Source organism: Thermobia domestica, chromosome 7 (assembly GCF_964235325.1).
Source record: "Thermobia domestica chromosome 7, izTheDome1.hap1.1, whole genome shotgun sequence".
NCBI lineage: Eukaryota > Metazoa > Arthropoda > Insecta > Zygentoma > Lepismatidae > Thermobia > Thermobia domestica.
Window position 1 is genome coordinate 62,771,980 of NC_137460.1, and position 25,273 is coordinate 62,797,252.

At 34.9% G+C, this 25,273-nt stretch overlaps 1 protein-coding gene across 4 annotated transcripts in view; it reads left to right on the forward strand.

The window, feature by feature from the left end:
• The window catches only part of LOC145690163 (early estrogen-induced gene 1 protein), a 292,289-nt gene that overhangs the window by 236,495 nt on the left and 30,521 nt on the right, over nt 1-25,273 (forward strand). For all 4 annotated transcript variants that reach the window (XM_081764783.1, XM_081764784.1, XM_081764785.1 and 1 more), the window contains exons 5-6: nt 4,180-4,352; nt 8,228-8,420. In XM_081764783.1, coding sequence (XP_081620909.1) covers nt 4,180-4,352; nt 8,228-8,420 — 366 coding nt within the window. The remainder of the gene's footprint in view (nt 1-4,179; nt 4,353-8,227; nt 8,421-25,273) is intronic.

Below are 25,273 nucleotides of genomic sequence, written 5' to 3' on the forward strand. Positions count from 1 at the left end.
TAGAATGCCTCCAGTCTTGAAGAAAACGAAGTAAAAAGCCTTATTGGTACCTTTTTAATAGAATAATGAAGATTCTACCCTATCACCTAAAAATATAATATAATTTAAATATAATAATTTAATTATATAATTTAAAAGGTTAAGCATTAAGGAAAAAGTACAGCAACGTTTATCAAAATGACACTTTTTTCAAAAAATTTACTTATATTTGGCAGGAGCCTATTAAAAAAAAAAAAAAAAAAAAAAAAAAAAAAAACTAGCTTGCAGCATGAAATACATAAATTTCTTCTATAGTTATAAAACAAAAAACAAAAATGAAGAGGGGATAGGACCCCTCTAAATACACCCTATTATCTAGGAACAAACAGACACACACAAAAAAGAATTTTCGTCTTAAATGTCGATAGTGATTTCCCCGTTTGAATAGTTAACGATCTTAAAACCCAAACCCAATGTTACGAAAAGAAGGAAGCAGGATTGCTCCGTTACCTGTCCAAAACGGGATTTTCCCTAATCATCCTTTGCATGACATTTGTTTTCATACTATACTGTATATTTGAGTCTCATTGTATTATGATTATTAATTTCCATAATCGAAATAACAAAACAGAAACGGGATTTTACTTATTTTCACTTTAAATTAATTTATTTCGGAATTCGATTTAAATCAATGATTTTTATTTAAAAAATCAAGTGATTTAAATCTTGATTTAAATCGTGATTTAAATCAGACTGATTTAAATCAATCCACCCTGCTTATCATCCGTTTCTTTTAGCCCGGAGAATATATGTAAGACGTCACATTAAAGATTTCATTTCCATTTTTGTTATTGCAGCATTCGTTTCTCATTGTGTTAGTGTTCTTCCTACATTAAAATAAATAAATAAATAAATATTTGTAGTCTTGAAATAAATGAACATTCATTCTTCTTATGAAAGATCTCTATCACACTTTTTCATTAGACGTGAGACACACGCGTTTTATACAACTTTATTAGTTAACATGTTGTGTCATGAACTAGAATGAACATTTTATAAAATGCAATATACTGCGTTGTTGGAGTGGATGTATTAAAATAAGTAACACTGTAATACTCATGGTATCACGGTGTTATTAGAAATTTCGGAACCAATCGGTTTTTTAGTCATTTCTCAGTACTGATCATTTTGCTGGACTATTTTTATATGTGGCTAGAGGATTCATATGTATAATGATATTTTGAAGATCATTCAGCAGACTTCCAGCCTTAGACTTAGCAGTTTTCAATATGAATTTAAATTATGTAATAATATGCGAAGAAGTCTAGATCTAGGAAGCAACTAATAAGTCACTTCCTATTTTTTTTTAAATGTTTATAACTTATTTGAAAATACACTTGCGTAAAATTTTAATATTATCTAATCTGAAGGATTTTATGGAAACTCCATACTCTTGATAAATTTACTTCAGCAAAGCAAACTGCAGAAAGAATCGGGGAACACTCTTGACCATGCTGGAGATAGTTTCTTCCGATACATCCGTTCTTGTTAGCTTACGGTAACAATTTGTAGTTGTTTTTGCACTTGGTTTCGCATGTATTCGTCGATCCTATTCAAGACTGTTATTTTTGTCTCTCTCGTTGCAAAATACCGGTACTATAATTGAAAAGAAAAAAAGGACATTTATTTATAGCTCGATAATTAACGTGTAAATTAATATAAGTTCCATTAAAGTGACAAACAAGTAACGACATTACGATTATTTAAGTGTGGAAGTAACTTATCAAACCAGTTTGTAGTATTTAGTGAGAATGAGTTTTCTCTTAAAATTTTAAAATCTTATTCAATAGTGTTGTATACGGTAGAAGGTAAAGGCAAACCCACAGGAAATATGGAGGTAAGTCACTATACTTACTTGACTTCGGCACGTGCAGGAGCTGATGTAGTGTATTAACCATATCCAACACCATGCTCTGACAACATTAACCTCTAGATTTCCACAAGTGCCCATTTATCGAACCCGGGCCGCCGGTTTGTAGATAAACGTCTTACTGACTGTGATACCTTCTCTTCTTATGCACAAGTTTAGTAATTTTACTGTTCCAGTAACAGTGAGTATGCGTTAAGAGTCATTCAAGTAAAATACGCGCAATTTGACACGTTAGAAATGAACTAGAATGGGGTTATTAATATTTGAAGAACTTAGCCCGTTAGAGCCTCTATAAGTTAAGTAAAATAATGTGGGAAGTGTTAGAATAATGTAAATCTGTAAAGAAATTTAGAAGTTGATATGAAGAAAACCATTAGTAAGTTCGGACTGTTATTCTACCATAAATCAATCCTGCCAACATAAACAAAACATTTATCATTATGGCTTCATCTTAGGAACAATAAATCTACGTGCCTCTTTAAATGCTACAAAAATAGTAAGGTCGGGTTCCAGACTTACCAAGCAAGGCATCTTAACAATTCAGAGAAATTTCAGTGGTCTTCCACAACATTCTAATAAATAAGAAAATTTATATTACTGTCCCCAGCTAGCAACACTGGTTAGTAATTGATTCCAAAAATCCTTTCCCACTTCGTTGTCTCTGTAGTCTTTTATATATATATATATATATATATATGTTTAAGTTTGGACATGTTAATTTAAACTGAGAAATATGTTACAGGGTGGCCAGAAAGTTCCTTACATCTGCACTTACTTCATCCTTACATTAATAATACTTAGAGTTATACATTCAATACGTCCGTATATGTACCTCCAGTATTCGTGCACAGCTTGATATGCCTCCATGTCTTCCTACTTATCCATTTTAGTAGCTGCTGCGTCACAAGCTGGAATGCTTCAAGCACACTTGCCCGGAGAGCAGCGTTGTCCATGTATCGCTTCTTCCGAATGAGTGATTTGATAATACCACACTGGGCATTGTCTAGTGTCGTAAGGTCCGAATTTCGAGACAGCCAAGGATAAGGGGTTAGTGAATTTGGGGACCCACTTTCTATCCACTGGCCAGGTAACAATGCGTTCGGGCGTTACGAACAGCAAGTGCGAAGTGAGCGGTAGCTCCAACATGTTCGTAAACAACCGTGTTGTTGATGCCCAGATTCTTCAGTTATGGAAGAGCCAATCGTTCATCTCCAGATAAGTCACGGAACCCTCAAAAAAGTACGGACGAAAGATGTGTAGTTCAGTCATTCCCGCCCAAAGCATGATGTGCGGAGGATTGTTCTCTATTTCTTGATAAAAATGTGAATTTTCCTTTGCCCATGTGAAGACGTTCCTATTCCGGGAACTCCGATAAATAGCACATTCATCAGAGAAAAGAATTCACTTTCGAGCAGGAATGGAGGGGAAGACCTCCAACAAGATCCTGCACGCTTCGTGCCGACGATTTGTCTTTGTTGGTTAGTTTCATTGACGGTCATTGGCCCGGAATACGCGCAGGTCTAAGCCAGTTTTCATATGGAGCTACATTGTGCTCCCTGAGTTACAACTTCTGCAGAACATCTGATTGACTTGCAGTATGAACGCATCACTGACCCACTAGCTTCTACACACTTTTCCTTTTGGGTTGATGGACGATCAGAACGAAAGGCATCCATAACAATTCCCAGCCGAAAAGCTTTCTTTTCCCACGTGATCAAAGTCTAACGACTTGGTGACTTCTTACCGGACTGTTTACGAAACCTATTCATCAGCTGCAGCATGTTTTCGTTGTTGTGCTTCCGTTCATGGACCTACACACTTGCCACTAAGCACTGCTCGAAATTGAAGTCACTGGTATTTGCCATTGTTGTTCACTAAACATGGAAAGGCGAGACAATGATCTGGTCAACGCATAGACTTTATTCTCCTCCCTCCGCAGGCAGTCATGTTGCAACTTATATTGATGTCAGGATGGGACGTTCAAATCTTAAATATCTTAACATCTTACATTGTTACAACATGCATTTAGTTTGGGTGTAAAGGACTTCCTGGCTACCCAGTAGTATAACTTTTATTATTGAATCACTGACGTGAAAATGGCACATTTTTCACCTAAAAATAACTTGTCCAAAACCAGTACTTAATGCAGTGTTCATGAGTATGTACTTGATTTAAAGCTATTTTGGAAAACACAGACATAAAATGGTGTGAATTTTAATTGAGATTGTTATTAAAACGTAGCTAATTGTATTTCTTTTGTTTCTTTTTAGTCCATCGCCGTCACAGAAGCATAAACAGGTAGTAATCCAAGAAGAGGGTTTGCAACTAGGCGCTGATAGGCATCGAGACGATTTCTCTGGTGGCTCACTGGCAGGTTCCATTGCAAGTGGGAGCTCAGGATTTGGCAGTTTAACGAAGAAAAGGGCTGGCCTTTTCACCTCAGGTATTAACACACTTTAATTTCGATTGAAATAAATACCGTATTAGCCCGAATATATACGACTTCAATATCGTATTAGCAATACAGCGTTCCTGCCACTACTGGAATGTGTTCTGGAAGTGTGTCAAGCATCTTCTGTGATTCGCGCTGAATTTACGCAATGGTGTCCAAATTGTGACCTTTGAGCTGGATCTTCAGCTTCAGAAAGTCCGCAGGAGCCAAATTTGGTGAGTAGGGTGGATACAGAAGTGCAGTCATCTTGTTTCTGGTATAAACCTACGTGTGAGGAGACCACTATGGCAGGGTGCATTGTCGTTGTTGAACAGCCAGTTTTTCGCACGCTACACATCCTGTCGCTTTCGCCAAATGCACTCAGGATGCCTCAGATGTCGTAAAACCTGACAATAGAACTTGCTATTGACGGTCTGGTTCCTGAGGACGAATTCATGATACACAGTGCCGCGAATTTTGAAAAATATGATGATTATGCACTTCGAGCTGCGGACCTGCCTCGCCTTTTTCGGTAGTGATGATGACTCTTCCACTATGAAGATTGTTGCTTTCTCTGGGTCGTACCTGTACATCCAAGTTTCGTCACTGGAATGATCCTCGACACGAAGGACGGGTGATCCGTGACACACTGACCGAGTTCTTGACATATTTCGAGCGGTGTTGCTTCTGCTCTTGGGTCAGCAGCCTCGGGACGAACTTGGCAGAACACAGCGCATGTTCAAACCACACGTGAAGATTGCCTGCATTGTTCCGTATGATACCGACAATGGCAGCAATGTTGTTGATTGTTCTCCGACGATCTTCATGCACAAGTTGCCGAATCGTTTCAACATTTTTCAGGTGTTGTGCTCATTGAAGATCGTCCTGATCTCTCGTCTTCTGATAATGTTTTTCCGTTCTTGAATCGCGCGCACCACTGAAAATATTTCGAACGACTCATGCAGCAGTGCCGTACACTTGCCGAATCATGTCAAGCGTCTCTATGGCGGTTTTGCCCAGTTTCTCACACAATTTCACGTTCGCTCATTGTTATAACTTGCTGTTCATGATGAAATCGCACACGTGGTGACGCACGCGGTCATAATAGCACCAACTGCACAGCTCCCGATGTACAAAGACGGGTTTTTGGCACACTGACTTATGAAGGTCAGTGCTTCCTGTGCCTGTGCGTGGAGCCTGTGCTCTCATGTGTTGGCGTGTTACAGAAGTAATCTCGAAACATTTTGTTACTACCTCGTGTGTCTGACCCGCACGAGCCACACAATAGCAGAGCACGGTCACGAGAGAATAATACAGATGCTACTGCCCTGCGTGATATGATTTTTTTTTCAACTGTAAATGACTTCGTTGAGATTATAATACGAGTGTGGTTTTTACGAAATTATTTTTATGCGAAACAGTATCGAACTACATTCGGGCCAATATGGTTGTAGTTCCACTAAACTAAACTAAACTAAAAGAAAATCGCGCAGCAGGCAGGAATTTCAAATGATATTTCAATTATAAAGTCCTAATTGGCGATTAAAAGCTGTATTTGTTGTAGATATTATCAGTGTTTTCCAACCAGATTCACTGTTCCATCTTCTGCCCCTAGTTTTGTATGAACTGATGAATAACCTAAGCAGCTAATAGTTTGTGACGCATTCTACTAAAGAACATCGTGTCAAATTCAAATCATTACTTTAAAAATGCAAAGAATATTCACTGAAAACAAATGCAAACAAGACTTTTTGAGGATTGTATTATTTTTGTTATACATTAAGCTGTTTTATTGTTACACACTCTCGAGGCATAGCATACAGCTCCAAGGTAAAACGTGACTTACATTACAAGAAGGGAAATAAAGTTTTAGGCTGATTCTCAACATAAAAGAATTCTTCCTTATGTAATAATAAATTGGATATAATCACTGTAATTACTAACTAACCGCGTACTAAGTTCCCGGAGTAATTTGCCGAAATGTGTTACCTAGAAGCCTGTTAATAGACACAGAACCAAAAATGCTTTGAACATCCAACTTCGTAAACCACATATATTTGATTCTTTTTTCCTTTCTTGCTTGCTTGACAACAACAGCTCAATTGTGACGCACACTATATTTTTCGTATAGGACATCATTGTAGTTTGTTCAGCAGGTATTCAAGTGCTGTGACCAAGCACAAATTATTTCCCATCCCACGGAGTAGGCACGCATTGTTCGAATGTTAACTCAGGGAACATTTTAATGTTATTACTGATGTCGATATCCGATATACACCAATCAGGTACTATTCGTAAAATTCCATTTATTAAAATTAAGAATTTAATAATCACAGAAGATATTTACGAACTACTTGGCCACTAAAATAATTTGAGAACTTCTTCCAAAGAAACGGAATTAGAATCTAGTCGCTAACATTGATTATCAATTCAGTATTAATACACTATCTTCTTGTTCATTACTTACCAGCTTTCGAATTATTTATAATTTAGCAAGACACTTGATATTTCCATTTTATAAGAAGACTCTTTTCTGAGGTGTTTTCGCCAAGTGAACTTTGTAGTGGACAATCACCGTGTGCGGGGTTTCCTCGGGGTTCTCCTGTTTCTTCCCACTTTCTTCATTCCACCATTTCATTCATTTCTCATCTTCACTGTCTCCTGTAGCCTAGCCGGCATAAGCATAGGACGTAAAACTTTTTTTTTTTTTTTTTTTTTTTTTTTTTTTTTTTTTTTTTTTTTTTTTTTGTCTACTATGTTAAAGATATTGCTTTCCGCCAGCGGTTCATACATTACGAAATTTATCTGTCTTCGAATTAGCGTTTTCTTTTGCAATGCAAAGAGTGCAGTTTGATTGTACATTTTGTAAATTCCACCGCTGTTTGGAGATTATTTGGTCTAGACAAAGTAACGTCTCTCTCCATGCTTAACTGTTCTACCAGTGAATCCTTTGCTGTGATTTCTAGCGCAAAGGTAATCACTGAAAACTATCATATGTCTTCAATACTCACAACAAGATATGTAAAATGTTGACCATTCCTGTCAGGATTTAAACTATGGATAAATTTGTTTTAGAATTATACTTTGTAATTAGTAGGTGCCTACCATCTTAGTACAACGCGCCTCCTTCAAACAGTCCATACTACATTAATTACTGATGAAATGCAAGAAAACACTGCCTCTTTAACGGTGTGCGGAAAAAGCGCTGTAGAGATGAGTAGTTAACTCGTTGAATACTACTAACATAAAGAACAAAACAATTTCAGATTTTTACTGATTAAACAACCCAAAAATTGTATTTCTATATACTGATGTGACACATACACTGCATTAATGCACGGAGATAACCAGTGGTTTCTCAGAGTTCTAAAATATGAAATACAGCAAAGTGATAGACACTACATGTAGTAAATAAGTAACGAAACCCCTACTTCCATTTTTTTCATTAGAGCAAATAATAATAATAAATTGTGTCGTCAAGATGCGCAATATAAAACACAACAGTTCTTTGTTGTACCAATATTCACAACAATGAGAACGTCAAATATTTCATTTACGTAACGAAAATAGAGTTAACGATATTCAAAACTGTACAAATCATATGCTTGCAGTATGCATAGCTAGAACAGCCAGCAATAAAATTCCAGATTTGAAATAACTTTTTAATTTTCTTACGTGACGGCTATGCTGAATGCTCGCTACTGTCACTTTATGTCTTTAGAAACTGCCGTAAGTATTGATTTAATAATTGATAGTATGATTGTGATTGTGAGAGTCTGAAATGAGAGCAAGCAAACCGTGTATATTTTCATGGAATTGTACATGATGTTATCAAGTCTGTAAGAACTTGATATTGATGTTCAAGCTGTATATTTTTTCTCCTTTAGATTTAGTGACTGGAACATCCACAGAAGCCGGCGAGTCAGTGGATAGTGGTGAAGCGGAAGAAGAGCATGAGCCAGGACACTCTAGGAACTCGTCTAACACCAGTCAGATGAGTAAAGCTTCTGGGTACAGCTCACTTAACAGTCAATCGCAACATAGTCGCCAAAGTAGCTCAGGGGATTCGGGACACATTAGGTAAGCTTTATTAGATTGTCGCGTTTTCAAGGAACCAGGAATGTTATTCGGGAGTTTTATACTTCATACGGTACGAAACAATAGTTTTGTTTAATGATCGGAGAAGTAATACAGAGCTGCTATAGCGTTTGGAACAGATGATGCTACCTTATTATGTAGGTACTAATAGATGAGAACGTCACCATCGACTCGAGTAAAACCAAAAGCTTTACAGCTGCGCCACATGGTGTCGCTACTGCTGGTAGTAAACTTAAATGGTTCAGAGTGTCACCGCATAATTTCACTACTGTCAATAACAAATGGAAAAGGTCCAAAGTTATGGTTTTCGTTTTATTCCAGTAGACTTCTGCTGTTGTAGATCCTAACAGCAGTGGATACTTATGTACGTAATACAGTAGTTTAAACACACTTCATATCTAAGTTCCGTATTATAACTAAGTTAGTATTGTGTGCATATTTAAACTACAGAGTTTGAAGCTTTACATTCGTTGAAGAATCTGATTCTGTAGAGAATCGAGGCTTTACTCGTTGTGTAGAAATCGTGCGCCACTGCTTGGATACTCTATTGCTGAATTGGGGAAGGGAAATGGTGGAATGGGCTGTATGGTCGCCTAACCTAACCCTGTTCACTTTTATTTCAAAGGAACGTAGTGGGGCATTTGAGAAAATGTATTGAGAATGATGGCGAACATGAAGCACGTTTTACATACATTAGTTCTCGCATTGGTTCCAGACTTTACAGCAGCCTTGTTGATATATTAGTATAGTATCATAAAATAATCATGTAAATGTAGTTAGTACTGAGTATAATATAGTGTAGAATTTTGAAATGAGATATTACAGTAATAACATTAATTTACTTTCATATATATATATATATACGATCTGTTCAAAAATAAACTGTTCTTAAATAAAATAAAAAGTTCTTATTGCGTTGTTGTCTTGTTTTGAACCATGACGGTTTCGCGGGACATAACCACCTTTATTAATCTTCATGCAAGTACTTTTCACATCCCTGACTTTTATGTCAGTTACATTCAGTTACAAAATTATAATCACTATCCTGGTGAAATGTGCGAAATTGTTCCCCTGTGTTCAGGTTGAACATACTTTTCACTCCCTTCAAATTAGTCATTGTAAATGCCTTATTTGTGATAAGAATGCAAATGTGATTTGTTTCGTTCCTGAATATTACACAAAAACCCTTGCGTTATTTTGTAAATAGTGTAGATATTTAATTTTTTACTTATTATTTTCACAACGCTGTTCCTCTTTACGAGGAGTTATAAGTCCGACGTCCGAACTAGTTGGATACCGGCAGACTTGATCGACAATTCTTAACGATTTCGTGGCCAATATCAAACGCCATTTCTTATTTCGTGATATTAACATTTTCGAAGCGCTGAAGAAGCGAGTATCTTAAATTTGTAATGGAGAAACTGCATAGGTTGTTTTATTAGCAAACGAGGTTCATGACTAAGTTCAAATGGTTAATACACTTCGCTCATTATATATTTTTTCTTCTAATTAAACTACTGAATACTTTCTCTTTTTTTGTATTACATTTAATTGAGTGTCGAGCGTATATAGTAATTGAATAATAGAGAAGACTCAAGATTATTCAACACGGTAGCTTGTTTTTAACGTGTTCGAACTAGTTGAAATCGGGTAAGTGAAAGAGTTTGTCGAAGAATATTTTAAAACTATAAACGAAGCTTTATTTTTGAACAGAGCACTATTTTGGTTATGTAAACAAACAGATATCGAGCTATAATAAGAAAAATGAAGAATTGTTAACTTCTTTCAGGATTTTGAAATTTAATTTAATTTAGTTTTTCATTTGTGATTTCTTTATTTACTGGACAGTGGAAAAAAGTTCTCTAAGGGAAGATATATAATTGCATTTACCATGAACCGTGAATTCATGGGATTTATTTAATAACTTTTATAGTATACTTTCAATGTACATGTTACTTTAATATGCAATATCCATTCTGTTTTGAGAAAACTGTTTAAACTTAAAACAGGTAATCTAAGAGAATCACATGTCCATACATCATATTCAGTATTTGAAAGATAGTTCGCAAGTCAGTGATTAAACCCATCTCATTTGAAAATTTTCATAATAGAAATGTTTTTATTTCAATATTCTAACCTGATGTCTTGAGATTTTCAAAGACATTGCAACTCTATAGTTTTTTGTTCTTGCCTAATTTTCAATAAGATTCATCCGATCATTTTCATCTGTTTAACTGTGTATGCAAATCTCAACTATTACATTTTTAGTCACCACGTCAAGATTGCCTTTATTGATTCAAATAAAGACTTTTCTCTTCATATTTTTTAGTAACAAAAACTAAAACATGATTGCTTAAACATTTTAATTTATATTTGTTTGTTGGTTGGTTATATATTATATATACTTTTACAGGTTAACTTTTTATGGTACCATGCTTTAAAAAAGTTGGTAATATTAGCGAATAATCTATTAGAGTTTTCATTGTGGGATATTTTTATTTCATCAAATTGAAAGTGTGTTTCATTAATTAAATGTTACATCAGAAGTCAAAAGCTAGCATTAACTTCTTAATTAAATCAGAATTCAAAAGCTAGCGTTAACTTCATATTTATATGGTTTTTCACTGATCGGAAAGCGAGTATGTATGTGACTTGATCCTAAAACTTGATACTGCAAACATACAGTGTGTCCGAGAATTATTTCTCCAAGTATGCTATTAAATACGTTATTAACGTTTAGGTCCCATAGGTTTATTTTAATATGGTATCGAATTTACTGAAACATTTTGCAACTACTGTCCCCATTTGGTTACCATAGGTAGTGATTTCTCAATCTGGAGGTTGGAACCCGTAGGGGATCACGAGAAGAGTACATGGGCCTCGCACACAGAGGTGAAGGAGATAAATGTAATTAGGATCTAGTAACGGAAAAGTAATTTTTGAAAGATTATTTTGACATTTTTTATTTCCTTTCTATTAATCAAACTACTTATTGTCGACAGTTGGAAAGGGGTTCGTTTCATTTGCGTTGCTTTGTTATTCGTTGCAGAGTTGTAAATACATGTGTGTAAGCGATAAGCAGCAATAATGAAAAAGTTTCTGGAAAACCAGAAATTACGTATTTAGGTCGCCGACAAGAGGATATAATAAAAAAGGAAATTGTGATATGAAATAGGTTGAGAGAGCCTTCCCTAGGTAAATGGAACTAATTTCGAGCAGAACACTCACACAAGACAGTTATTGGCTTGCTTGTTGCTGTATCATTCGATGAGGCTCGAATGAATTCCATGCTTGTCAGGATTAGACTATGTTCTGTGAGGATATCTGAATCAGAGATTTCCGAGTGAGGGCGGCTCTCGAACTCAATAACTGCATACGAGGACGTATGAGTATAAGCGTAAGCGAGTCAGGGCCTGAGTTAAAGTGTGTGGGGTTCTCATTGAGTTTAACGAGCGCGAGCTTTTTTGAGAATAGTGACTCTCGATTGCAAAATGAGCGTCTAAGACCTAAACTAGTAGTGTTAAAGTTACTCGAATATTCATAATTCAAAATATTTTTCTGTTATCGGTGCCGTGCCATGGAAAATCAGCGCCCGGGGCGAAAGTATACGACGGCATCCCCGTACATATGAGTGAGATTGACAGACCAGCCGCGAAGCGCCACCATGGTCGGCGCGAAGCGTAAGAAAATTTTCAAAAATAAACCCTGCTTTTCCTTATATGCGGACATGCATTTTCCTAACATGAATAACATTATACGACCACTTTCTAAAGCAGGAAGAGGATTTGACATACTAGTAATTTTTCATCTCTCTCTTTTTTCTTTCCTTCTTTTCTTTTCTTTTTTCCTCCCAAATTTTGCGACCCCTTACTTCGGCTCCCACGGCACGGCACTGGTTGTTATTCGAATATCCAAAATTCGTTTTCAGTTTTCGAACAATTATCCGAATAGTTATTTACTTTCCGAATAAAAAGAACATTGTTCGAGTATTCGAGTAACAAATATTTGAAGAATACATTGTTCGAACGTTCGAATAATGAATTATTCGAATTTTGACAGCACTAACCTGAACTGACAAGTATAAAGGATCAATATAAGGGCATTACTCATTTGCCTGACAAAATCGAAGTTATGCATTGTGCCTTGCCACTGAAAATGGTATTCTTATCCCAAGAAACATTAATTCATTCTCTTTTCAGATAGTCACTTAAATAAGACGTAACTCTCCTATAATGAGATTTTTCAGATACCAAATGTATTGAACAGGCATTGGGAATATAATTCTTGGACACACAGAATTTCTCCCAATACAAATCAAATCGATTTATAATAGAGAATTGGTATATATTGTTCCTGTTGTGAACTGGTAGAATTTTATAGAATTAGTAATACCAAATGATATACGCGAATATATTAGTGCTATATGTGATGTTCTTTCTTCTCTATCTGTCACTTCTTCTATCTCTGTCTTTCTCTTTGTGAATGAAAACAAAACAAACGTCTTGATCTTGCAAGAAATAATAAGAATGATAATAATAAGATATACAGTATATAGACACGGTATTGTGGAATGGTTGCAAAGATACACTACAGAGTTTCACTTCTTCATGGTAGACTGACCTCAGTTTGTTATACCTATTGACCATCTATGATGGCATTAAATTGTTTGATCCTATATATTCTTTTCTTTCTTTCTCGCATGCTGCATGGCACTGCAATACTACACATAGTACTATTCTGTGCATGCTAATAATACGAATTCTGCATGGAGCTTATACTGTAATCCAGAACAATCGCACGTGAAAAATAAAACTTACAAATAAATTGATCTAAAGCAAATATTTCTCCTTCAGTGATATGATTTCTGTACACAGTGATTATTTACAATCTGAAGTTTATCAAAGTATTGTATAAGAAATATTTAAAAGGGAAACTTCGAAACTGCATTTGACACAGCAGTGTACTGGACTGTAAGCAAACTCTCAGTATAACATTAACTTATTGGTCCATTTCTGGATCTAGTAGAAATACACCTATATTCGAGCATGAAAACACGGGGAAAATTGCGGGAGATCCGGTTTCGGTCTTCGGTAGAATACGTGCAGACTCTTCTTCAAACTAAACTACCAGAATCAGTCAAAATCTTCAGCATCTTGTACAACCTTGATACTGGAAACTGATTTTAAAAACATCATCTTGGTATAGGATTCAAATCTTAGAGCTAAAAAGGACGGGGATTAACAAACAAAAAAGATACGTTTATATAAAAGAAAATAAATAAACATCATTTCAAAAATGTTGTTACGATTCACATTCAACTTGAATCATATGCTGTTAATGTTAAAATATTATATTTCAATAAACCAATCTCATACTACTGCTCTTGTGAAGAGTATTTTTGTTTATTGAAATTTATCGTCCCGTTACAGAACGGAAGCTGTATGAGACGTAAATCTAAAATTTAAGGTGGTCATTCAAATTTCAAGGCTTTCCCAACGGGAATCAAACCCTGGACACCGTACACCAAAGACACGTGCGTTAAGCACTAGATTAGCTCGAAGGGCTGTAAAGAGCGTTGTTGTTGAAAGAGAACGTTTAGTTATAACTTCCGAATCATTATTATTTGTTTTGTCATAAATAATTTCTATCAAGTGTAATTTAAGACTATCATAACAGCGATTTTTACCTCTTTCTTTTTTTTAACACTCCCGTTCGAATCATACTTCTCTTGATGCATTGTTTGCATGTTCTTCGCCTTGTACCTTTTGCATGGTTTTTGGAATGTATTACTACTGATTTTATATGGCAAGGACTACTTAATGTGAAACCCTCTTACACTTTCAAATAAAGTTAACATTTTGTTTGGCCTTGCAAACACAAAATAGTAACTTTTTTTCTTCAAATTAGAAAACAGTGATTATCAGTTGTATTGATAAATGATTGTATAGTGTCGCGATATTCGAGGCAGAATCTATAGTAATGAAAGAATATATGGTAAGAATGTATCAATGATGGATTAAATATAGTATTAATGTTTTTGCACCACATTTTTGTGTGTAGTTGAATAGTTCATATAAAGTCGTCTTCGAATGGAACATGTTTTCCAAATTAAATTCCCAATAGGGGCATAACATTCTTTGCAGTTTCCAAGCATTGTGGAGCAATTTGGAACTTTTCAGTTAAGACATAGCGAACTCTACTTTAAAAATAAATAAATAAATAAATAAATAAATAAATAAAGGCAAGTCATTTGGCTATGGCGTCAGATGTGCTAAAGCGACACCTACCTAGTAAGTCCAGAACAATTAATGTTTTCATCATTGTAGTGTCACGGACTTTGGATTTTAGATAGGAAACGGATAAGATGAGAAATACAAAGGAAATCTGATACAGTAATAAGATGAGGAGAATAATAGAAGTGAGAACAAATATCAGATTAAATAAAAAGTATAGACCTTAGAGGTCAAAATTGAGAATACATTTATTGTTATTTGAAAATGACATTATAAAACCATATATACACCATTTTGTTCGATAACCTTGTGCTATTTTTTCGGCAACACCATAATCCCTTCATTGTAGAACTTGCGTAGTATCTGATCAAAGTCTTGTAACACATGGTTTACAGGCCTCTTTTAAAACATCATTCAAGGAGGTTTACGAAGACCGGAACAAATGATAGTCTGATGATACCAGGTCTGGGCTTATACGATGGATGCATTAAAGCCTTCCATCCAAGTTCTCTCAATTGCTGACAGGTCGTTAAAGATGTGTGTGATCTGGCGTTATGGTATACGGCAATCTTTCCGTGTCCAATTCCGACGTGTGTGATCTGGCGTTATGGTATACAACAATCTTTCCGTGTCCAATTCCGACGTGTGTGATCTGGCGTTATGGTATACGACAATCTTTCCGTGTCCAATTCCGACGTGTGTGATCTGGCGTTATGGTATACGACAATCTTTCCGTGTCCAATTCCGACGTGTGTGATTTGGCGTTATGGTATACGACAATCTTTCCGTGTCCAATTCCGACGTGTGTGATCTGGCGTTATGGTATACGACAATCTTTCCGTGTCCAATTCCGACGTGTGTGATCTGGCGTTATGGTATACGACAATCTTTCCGTGTCCAATTCCGACGTGTGTGATCTGGCGTTATGGTATACGACAATCTTTCCGTGTCCAATTCCGACGTGTATGATCTGGCGTTATGGTATACGACAATCTTTCCGTGTCCAATTCCGACACCTTCTTTTGAATTTCTAGTGCACTCGCGCTAAGTGTCAACACTACAGTCCGAGACTATCGTTCTACCCGGCGGCAGCAGCTCATGATGTACAACGCCCTTCCAATTCCACCATATGCAGAGCATAACCATCCTGGGCGTCAGTGTACACTTTGCCACAAACCAGAAGGTTTATCTTCGCTTCAGTCATCTTTTCCGCACATTGCTATTGTAGGTCATCCACATCCATACTTCTATAAGAATCCTGTTAACATTTTATTTTATTTTATTTTTTTTATGTTTCGAGCAAGTAGCACGCGTTCATTTTCTTCTCGTAGTTCTGACTTTCTTTCATTTTGAGATCACACTGTTTTCATGTTGAACTAGTATGGTGAAGCGACTGGAGAGCAACTTCTATTAAGAAGTATCAAAGTGTGCTCTAGAAAACCAGACATAGCGATTTTGGGATTCGATGTATTGAATGAATATACGTCATGTAACGTAAAAAGCCATCTGGTCGGCCATAGCCCTTCGTAGTTTGCAATGTCGTGCAGTTGGAACGTAATACTTCATTACTCAAGAACTAAATAAGCTGTAGGCACGAAATGATAAGCATTTCCACCAAAATATCGAGCTCTATCTATCTGTAAATGTATATTTAAGGAATAATATTTAGTTCAAAAGATTTTATTTGAAACTTCCGCCTAAAACTTAGAACAGAAGATATTTCTCGTAGTAGAGTTTAATAGAACATTTTGAGGGTTTCATTTGTTTGTTGTGTATTTATAACGCAATGAAATTAATTTAACTTAAATATATTCAGTATGAGTTACATATATGTGTGAATGTTGGTTGTTTTAACATGCAATATAATATTGTACTAGCATGTAGATTTTTAATTTAAATGTACTGGATTTGGTTTACTGATATTTAACATGAATTGTGTGTGTAAAATACGCGCTTATAGAATATTGTGTATAAACGCACAAGTTAGAAGGACTTTGACTACGGAAATTAGGGGGACTTGAAAATCCGCAGAGAAGTTGGCGGTATTATATTTATCATATCTATATTATGACGTAAACTAACGTGAAATGTATTCAAACGTTCATTTCATACGTTTCATTAAGTTCTAATGTATATTTTTTTTCTTTTTGTTAATTAGTTGTGTGTGAATATAAATGAAAAATAGAAACTAATGATGATTTAATTTACCATTGGTGATAATTTAATTAGAACAGCTACGTGAAGCATGCGTCCAAACTCGAAACGTTCAGAATTTTCTTTATTACAACAACACTGTTGTTTTAAAAATATCATTTTCAGTAATGGAATACCGAACTAGCATCCATGTTACGTTTACCGGTGTGAACCGTTCCTGCTCAATATTAAATAGATATATATTGTCTAAGAAGATATAAATAATGCTTAACTTACAAGAGAATTTCATTGTAATATGTATTAAAGTAAGTTGCTTATAAATATTCTTGAGTTACATATAAAATATTTTGTTTAATATTGAAATTATTCTTCAATTGCACAATATTATTTTTTCCTGAGCTCCTTCGTGGCTAAGCGGTTAGCGTACGCGCCTTTGACGTGGGTTCGATTCCCGGTGGGAGCTCATGTGGTTCGAATTCTACGTTATGTAGTCCCGTCTCATATAGCTTCTCTGCTGAAAAGGATGGTAAACTCTAAATCAACTCAATATTATTTTCTCGGTTACTGAACTCCCTCCCTTTTCAATTGTTGCAAAACTAAATAATTAAAATGCAGTAGAACGCTTCTCACTTCTTATATAAACTATTGAACTATGATGCAAAGTAGTCAGTTTTTGTGTGGGTTTCTCATTCTTGAGTAATCCATTACCAAAATTAGTCAAATCATTCACCTTTATAACTGACACAGAAATTCTAAGTAAATAAGGGATTAGCATATATAGTTTTAGACCCCACGTGAAATGTAAGTCTACGTCTTATGGAGTATCGGTGCTGCAAAGAAACATTAATTTTGTTTTTAAGTCACATCTAGTCAGTTAGTGCTTTAAAACTGTTAACTCTTTTAATTCGGAATAGTTTCAGGTAACTTCAGAATTATGTTGCAAAGAAAGAAAGAAAAACTGTATTCTTATCTAAGACGTCCGAAAAGTGAAAATCCGACTAATATTTTAGCTACCGCTCTGCAAATAATTAGTTCCTAAAAATCTTGCGTAGCTCCCAATATTATGCCAAAGTTAATGCAAAATTCACACACACGTAGACGAGTTACAAAGCAAAATCCTTTTCAGCAATGTAATAAATGCAATGCATGTTTTTCTCAGTAGCGTTATTAAAGTTACTTAGCGACGATAGAAATTGCTGGTATCTGATTCATTTGCTCATAAAATTCTTAATAAAAAAATCCATGGAAAGAAGTGGCATACTGTAGGGAAGAAATTGTGTAAACTACTAGATAAAACTCAAAATGTGTGTCAAAATTAAATTACTACGTCCCCATGTCCAAAGTTGATATATCACATAAATATTATGCTTTGTAGTGTATAAAAAATCAACAGCAAATTTTCAACTCCATTGATCTAAAATATGCAAAAAGTTTTCTATATATAGGTAATGAAATATTTTCAAAAATCATGCACAATTATTTGCATAATTTTGATTAATTAATATTCGAATGACATTAGTAGTTTTTTTTTTTTTCTGTTTGTTATTCTGTCATTATTTTGTGCCTACTGGTACTTGATCTATGAAATTATTTAAATAATTAAATATGCCTCATAATTACTTTTTTTATTAACGAATATATTCCTTTGTGTTATATATCCTTTAGCATAAATTTATTCTAACGAAAGATCTCGTGCAGTAAAGCCGTAGAAGATAGTTTTGCTTTTGCATGTTTTTTTTGTTTTGCTGTTGCTCAGCATAATATTGATATGAATTTGAAATAGTTTTCTGCTAATAACATGAAAAGATAGTCCTGAAACTGTGTAGAATATCTTGTGCAATTTACAGTGAAGTAAAGTAAATTACTACCACAGTCAAATTGCATTTACTTTATATTTAAAAAAGTACTAGAAGAATAGGATAACTTACATGTGGAGAAAGTATTATTTACAGTTGCGCATATGTGTGTGAAAGTAGGAAAAAAATATTGTTAAACCAATATTTACAAATAGATTTTAATGAAGCTACATCGGAGGATAGAACAACATCTGAAATTTGACAGGTGTGATGTAAAGAATGACTTGATTATTACATGATTTGCGTATAAGTATCAACTAAATGAATGACTCAATGAAGAAGGAAATAAATAAATAAAATAAAATAAAGAATCTAGAAAGATAAATATGGTTAATTTGATACAAAACTACCTTTGAAATTTAAAACCAATTTGCTGATGTTTATTTGGATGAGAATGACAGAGATGTTAAAACAAGGTTCCTACTGGTGAGGGAAGTCGAGGAAAGTCCGGGTAAATGGTGCAGGTCAAGGAAGTTCAGGAAAAAAGACTGGAAATCAGGGAAAGGCAGAGAAATTTTATAAATGAATATATAAGAAGTATCGCATCTTCAGAGTAATTAATTGTCAGACGATTGTGGGTAGATATTAGTGATCACAGTACGGGACGTTGCTCAGATTTGTTTGGGAGATAAGTGGAATGTATGTATGAGCAATTGATTACTATTTGTCTCAATAGAATAAATGTTCACATATATAAATATTCACCATTATTTATTCCTTACTTATATATCAGCGTCATCCAACACCTATCATAAGAGTCAGGGAATTTCGTGCCGAAGATCAGGGAAAGTCAGGGAAATAAATTTCTTCAGATCAGTAGGAACCCTGTAAAAGAATATACATAGACCGATGTGTATGCATTTATAAGTATTGAATTCTTTATCTTCATATAAGATTAAATATGTGCCTTCCCTCAGTTGCATAACATATTTTATTCATATACAGTAAAACCATTCCATGCTGAGCATAGTTGATTCCACTGGATATTATCCCATGTTCTGTGTTCGTGAATGTCAACTGACAGAATAAACAGTTATACATCAATTCCTTTTCATGAAATATGTAACTACAGATTTCACTTCATGAACTTTTAGTCGTTTCACTTAATGTGTCCCAAATTGACATGTCATCTTACTCTCTGCATTATGTCCGACTTCTAAGAAAAGTGGTACTTTACCTTTAAAAAAAAAAAAAAAAAAGTTTTAATATATTCGTGATTAAGGTTATTAAGTAAATTAGGAGCATAGTTCAACATAGTACAACCATGTGATTATTTGAATTTCTCACAAACTAGATTAGACTGTAATATATACTTTCTTGGATGATACAGTCATGTTCATAGTTCAAAAGAGAAACCTAGCCCTTTATTTTTCACTGTCAATCCCTATACCTAGGCATAATTCACTCTGACATTGATAGGGATTCGTATGAAACGAATCGGTATTCTGTTATCCTTTCCCGGCTTGTATTATAAGTATAAATATTCTAATACACTACCTGTGGTTTTAAGTACAAGAATTATCACCATTTAACGAAGATGAGTGCAGTAGACCCTACATCGGGAATTGATTATGATTATTATGTACATTGTTTTGTTTTATTAATTACTGAGCAAGCGAGTGAAGTTCTTATGCATCCGTTTTGCGTTTCTTCTAGAGTGTCTTTCTCTATAAAGTAAAATTAATAACCAAATTTCGTATGGTGAATTGAGGAATAGTGCTCAGAAAACCTATCCCATATGCGTAGCGCCAGGAAATTATTATTTTTTCCATCCCTCTCTAATTGATTTAATTAAAAGCTCATTTGACAACACTAAACAAAGTTTGTAGTGGTTATCAATTAATAGTTTTAAAGCAAGATCATGATGGATCATATCCTTGAGGAATGGAGGCCAAAAGACTTTCTCATACGCTTAACATTATCTGATTGAACTCCTATCGATTTCTTCGGTTTAAGTTACATTAAGCAAATTTTGCCAAGTAATATTGGTTATAATGTAGTTTGTTTTAAAGTGAGATTGTTACGGTCAATCATGTTTTTGGAGAGTAGTGATCGAAAATTTTTTCCTATATTTAGCGTAGGAAAGTAACACTTTTCCTTAATTTCTAATCAAACTAATCCAAAACGGTTTAATCTGCGTTGAGGGAGTTTTGAATGACGATAGTGGTTAGTTTGTAGATTTTTTGAAATAACTTATTGGCCTAGTAATATCTCATACCTCTTCAGATCACAGCACTTACTCCACTTACGTTCACTACAATAGATAAAATGTAGTAGGTTTCTTTAAGAGTTAGCGGCTAGTTGGTTGCCATTGTGCTCTATTTAAAATTTCTTTTGATTGGGTCAGTAAACAGACCCCAGTCTTTAGGTTCATAGACTGTTCCTAAGAGGTCAACCAAACCCTCAATCACCTATAATGTATCACAAAAACTGTTCACGAATTGTTCACGTACCGTCTTCTGATTTAATTCGAACTTGATATGTAGTTCAAGAAGTCACAACATCAGAATGCACACTCAAGCAGATACATACGTGTTGAGACACTAGAAAGCAGATGACGCAACAGTTTCCAAAGTCTTGGTTTGAATGGTGGAAGGGGTTGAGGCACTCTTATTACAGAAAAGCAAAACAAAGTATTCGGTTCTGGCCTCGAAGAAACGAACTTACATTCACAAAGAAATACATTATAGGACAAGCTTATTTTGAAATGTTTGAAATAATTTGCCGATTTTGTTTTTAACTGGTTTAATGACCATCGTATTTAACTTAGAAATATGGTTTTAGGGAGACAGTTCCTACGAGTAAAGTTTAAAAATTACGATTTTAGAGTAAATTTAAAAATTAAGATCTCTTTGTTTTGTCATTAAGATTATTTAACTGTCTCCCTTAGCCTAAAAGGCATAATCGTGGGATGTTAGACAAAGATTTCAGTTCATTTCGAAGATTACTTAAGTTTCCGGTGAACCATGACTTTATTATTATTGTCATTTTTCTTATGTTTTCTCTTGAAAGCTTAAAGTGGCCACTAAGCTGAAACGTTAGTGTCTCAACAATTCAGATTTCAACAGTAACATATATATAGAAAATGACATGATACTTGCCTCAGACACAAACCAGGGTTTTAATTCAGACCCCTTTTTAAGCAGTTGTTAGTATCTATACAGCTTAATACTGAAAGACTCTACTCTCTTAATGCTAATAGAAATGCTGCTATTCAAATCAATTAATAATATTTATTAGTTAATATTTGTTTATTTAAGAATACAATAGGCCTTTAAGGTCCAGTTATAATATTTTGCATAGTATTCCAAAGTGGTTCAACAGTTCAGCTCTCAAATCGTTTGCAGACGTATTACAGATATCTAAACTTTTATTTATCGTGTTGTACCTATTATAAGAAGTGCATATTCGCCACGTATGAGACTTCATTAGTACATTCGTCCTAGCTTTCTGACAGAAAAAGAAATCCGTGTTTGCTAGGCTTGTTTTTAAGGTAGGAACTTGAAGTTTAATCTTATTCGTTAGTTCCGAACAATCTCTCATTGTTAATGATTCTGAATAAAAATAATATATCAAGAATGTTCCTCCTTTGCTCGAGGGTTTCAAAATGAAAATTTGCTAAGGTATCAGCTGAATCAAATTTAGGGTAGTAACCTGTCTGTTTGTAAGTGAAATATCTTAAGAATTTAGTCTGTATCGTCTCTATCTGTTTTGTGTAGGTAACATGATGCGGGTTCCATATTTGGCTGGCATATTCTAATTTTGACCGCACTAAAGATGTGTACAATGTCTTGAACACATGCATCGTATTGAGGTCTCTACCCATTCTTACTATCAAGCCTAAGTTTCTGTATGCTTCATTAGCTATATTTCTTACAGGAATTTTAAATGTCAAGCAGCTATCATAGATTATACCCAGATCTTTCACTGATTCTGCTTTCTTCATTAGATATTCATTAAAAAGTACTACGTTAGACAAAACAGACAAGATCTAACAGCATGTTTAAGCATACTTCAACATAGGAAAGTCGTCATGATTGTGCAGTGGAATGCTCACTTTTGTTCGCAAGTTTCCGAGTTCGACACTAAATTGCTTCTGTTATCTTTGTGATGAATCAAACGAGGTATATAATTTCGCCGTGCTTAGTTTTTTGTCACTCCCTGTTTACGTCATAATTGACTTGTTAGTTGTAATTTGACTCTTCTTACATGAATCTGATTCACATCTTCCATAGTATCCGCAACAAACGGTCTGTTGATATTTTCCTTTCAAATTATTTTCTTGCCTCGAACTTCCTTATTTACCGGTGCTATGCTTCACTACACGTTTCGCTCTTGTGTCGAGGTTTTGTGGTAAACCCCAAAAAATACAAGATCAGTCTTAATAAAGTTAGATGTATATTTAATGTGCTTATCGAGCCAGAGAGGAGAAAGCCGTATTTATCTGATACAGTATCACCGTCGCCCCAGTTTCTTTCAGCCTATGTTAAATGGGGACCTGGGTATAGGCGGCTGCAGCGTGATGGTGATATTACACGACGTTCTTTACATTCTGAAATTTCGAAAGAGCGGTTTCTTATCTCTTTTCCACTCACATGTCCTTTGTTGCATATCCCGAATTAAGGACCTCTTCAATGGTCTTATTTGACTTAAATATATCAACTACTTTCTCACCGATAATTTTCATAAGGTTAACACAAACTACTGGACTCAAATGTGATGTTCTTCCACTACCTGGATTTCCATAGCATGAAATGTGACCAGATAGAAAGGGATCATACGTAATATTAATTTAAGTCACATCATAAAATTGCCATTATGCTCTGACCTGTTATCGCTTCGAAATGTTTGTCCTCGTAGCATTACATTTTTAAAACAGTAATTACCCTCTGTAGTACATTTCTGCGACACTGTATTTATACAGTGGCGGATCCAAGGGAGGCTATAGGGGCTATAGCCCCTCTCCTGACGCTCAGGTATACACTGGATAAAATGAACTTCAATCCTGCTTTACACTGGATAAAACGGCAAAATATGGTTTAGCCCCTCCCTTGATCATATTTTGGATCCGCCCATATATATATATATATATATATATAATGTGGTTTTCCTATTTGAGTTTTTTTGTGGTTCATTTATATTCAACCGATTTCATATTAGTGGTACTGGACGTTTATCTGATATAAGTAATATATCTTGGCGGCCATTTTGAATACGGTGATCGATATGAAAAATCTTTTGCCACATCGTTTTTTTAGTTTTTAAAGATCTATCGAACGAGGTGTTACTCGCCCCATGTTTCTATTTAAAATTTTAAAGTTGGGCCCCGGGCCCCCTTGAAGAGCGGCTCTGGGGGGCACCGCGATACCACTATTCGATTTCCTATTAGAGTTTTTGTTCAGTTCATTTATGTTCAACCGTTTTCGAGATATTTCCGTGGAAAGATTAAAATGGGCCACTCTGTATATATATTTATATATAAAATTGAAAATCACTATATTTGTGACTCTGAATTTCCTGAACCGCCCGACCGATCTCGATCAAATTGACACAGCATAAAACATTTTTTGCTGTGTCAATTTTAGATAATTTATTTGGTTGGGTATTGGGTTTTAAATTTAATTGCACATCTCTATGAGAGGGTGAGTTTTCACCTTTGGAGATGGGTTGTACAGCGTGAATCCACTCATTAAACCCGGATTTTAAAGCAACCCCGGATGTGCTTCTAAAAACCATACAAAAAGCGCAATATACAAACCCCTGACTTGGTAAATAAACTAGATATTATCGTTTTTACAACATTCACATTTAAGAGCTTTCGTTTAAATAAATTATCAGTACATCTTTCTTTCATCATCATATAGACTAACTGATTTTGAAAAAGTAGAATCGTCATTTTGTTTTACACCCTGTTTGATAAAGAAATCAATGGTTTCGTCAGTAATGATCCAATGATGTGGATCGTTAGTAATCACATTATGCTGTCATAATTTTTGTCTAGATTAGAAGATGCCGATCTTGAAGGCTCTGGATGAATCTTATTATTTTCATCACAAGTGCTAGAACCTTGGTTAGTTCTTATGCATTCATTACCAGTATCAATATTACCACCAGGGACTATTACTTACATGAATTTTGGGTTCTTCAGAAATTTTCAATTTTCTTTTTAGTTTTTTCATAACTAAAAAAGGTTTTTGTCGTACTTTTTTAAGCATCTCATCGTCTTTGTCTTCTTTTCTTCTGTCTTCCATCTATACCACCCCACTTAATCTTTTTCTACCACCCATTTCAATTTTATACCAAACAAGTAAAAATAAACTGGTACTTTCTTTTCTTTTTACGCCATAACTAATATACCTAGGTTAATAAAATGGAAAAGTAGCATAAATATGCCTCCAACTAAACTATTACAAGCACACTTGTCATATGTCAGTGCCGCGCGAACAATGGATGGATTGGAGTTCCTTTACAGACATGCAGGGAGTAGAAGGAAAAGGAGAACGGCGCCTAAGCCAAACCAGAGCTGAAGCCGACAGTACAGTGTTGCCAAATGCCAACGAAAACCTTCCCTACCTCATTTCTGCAAACTATT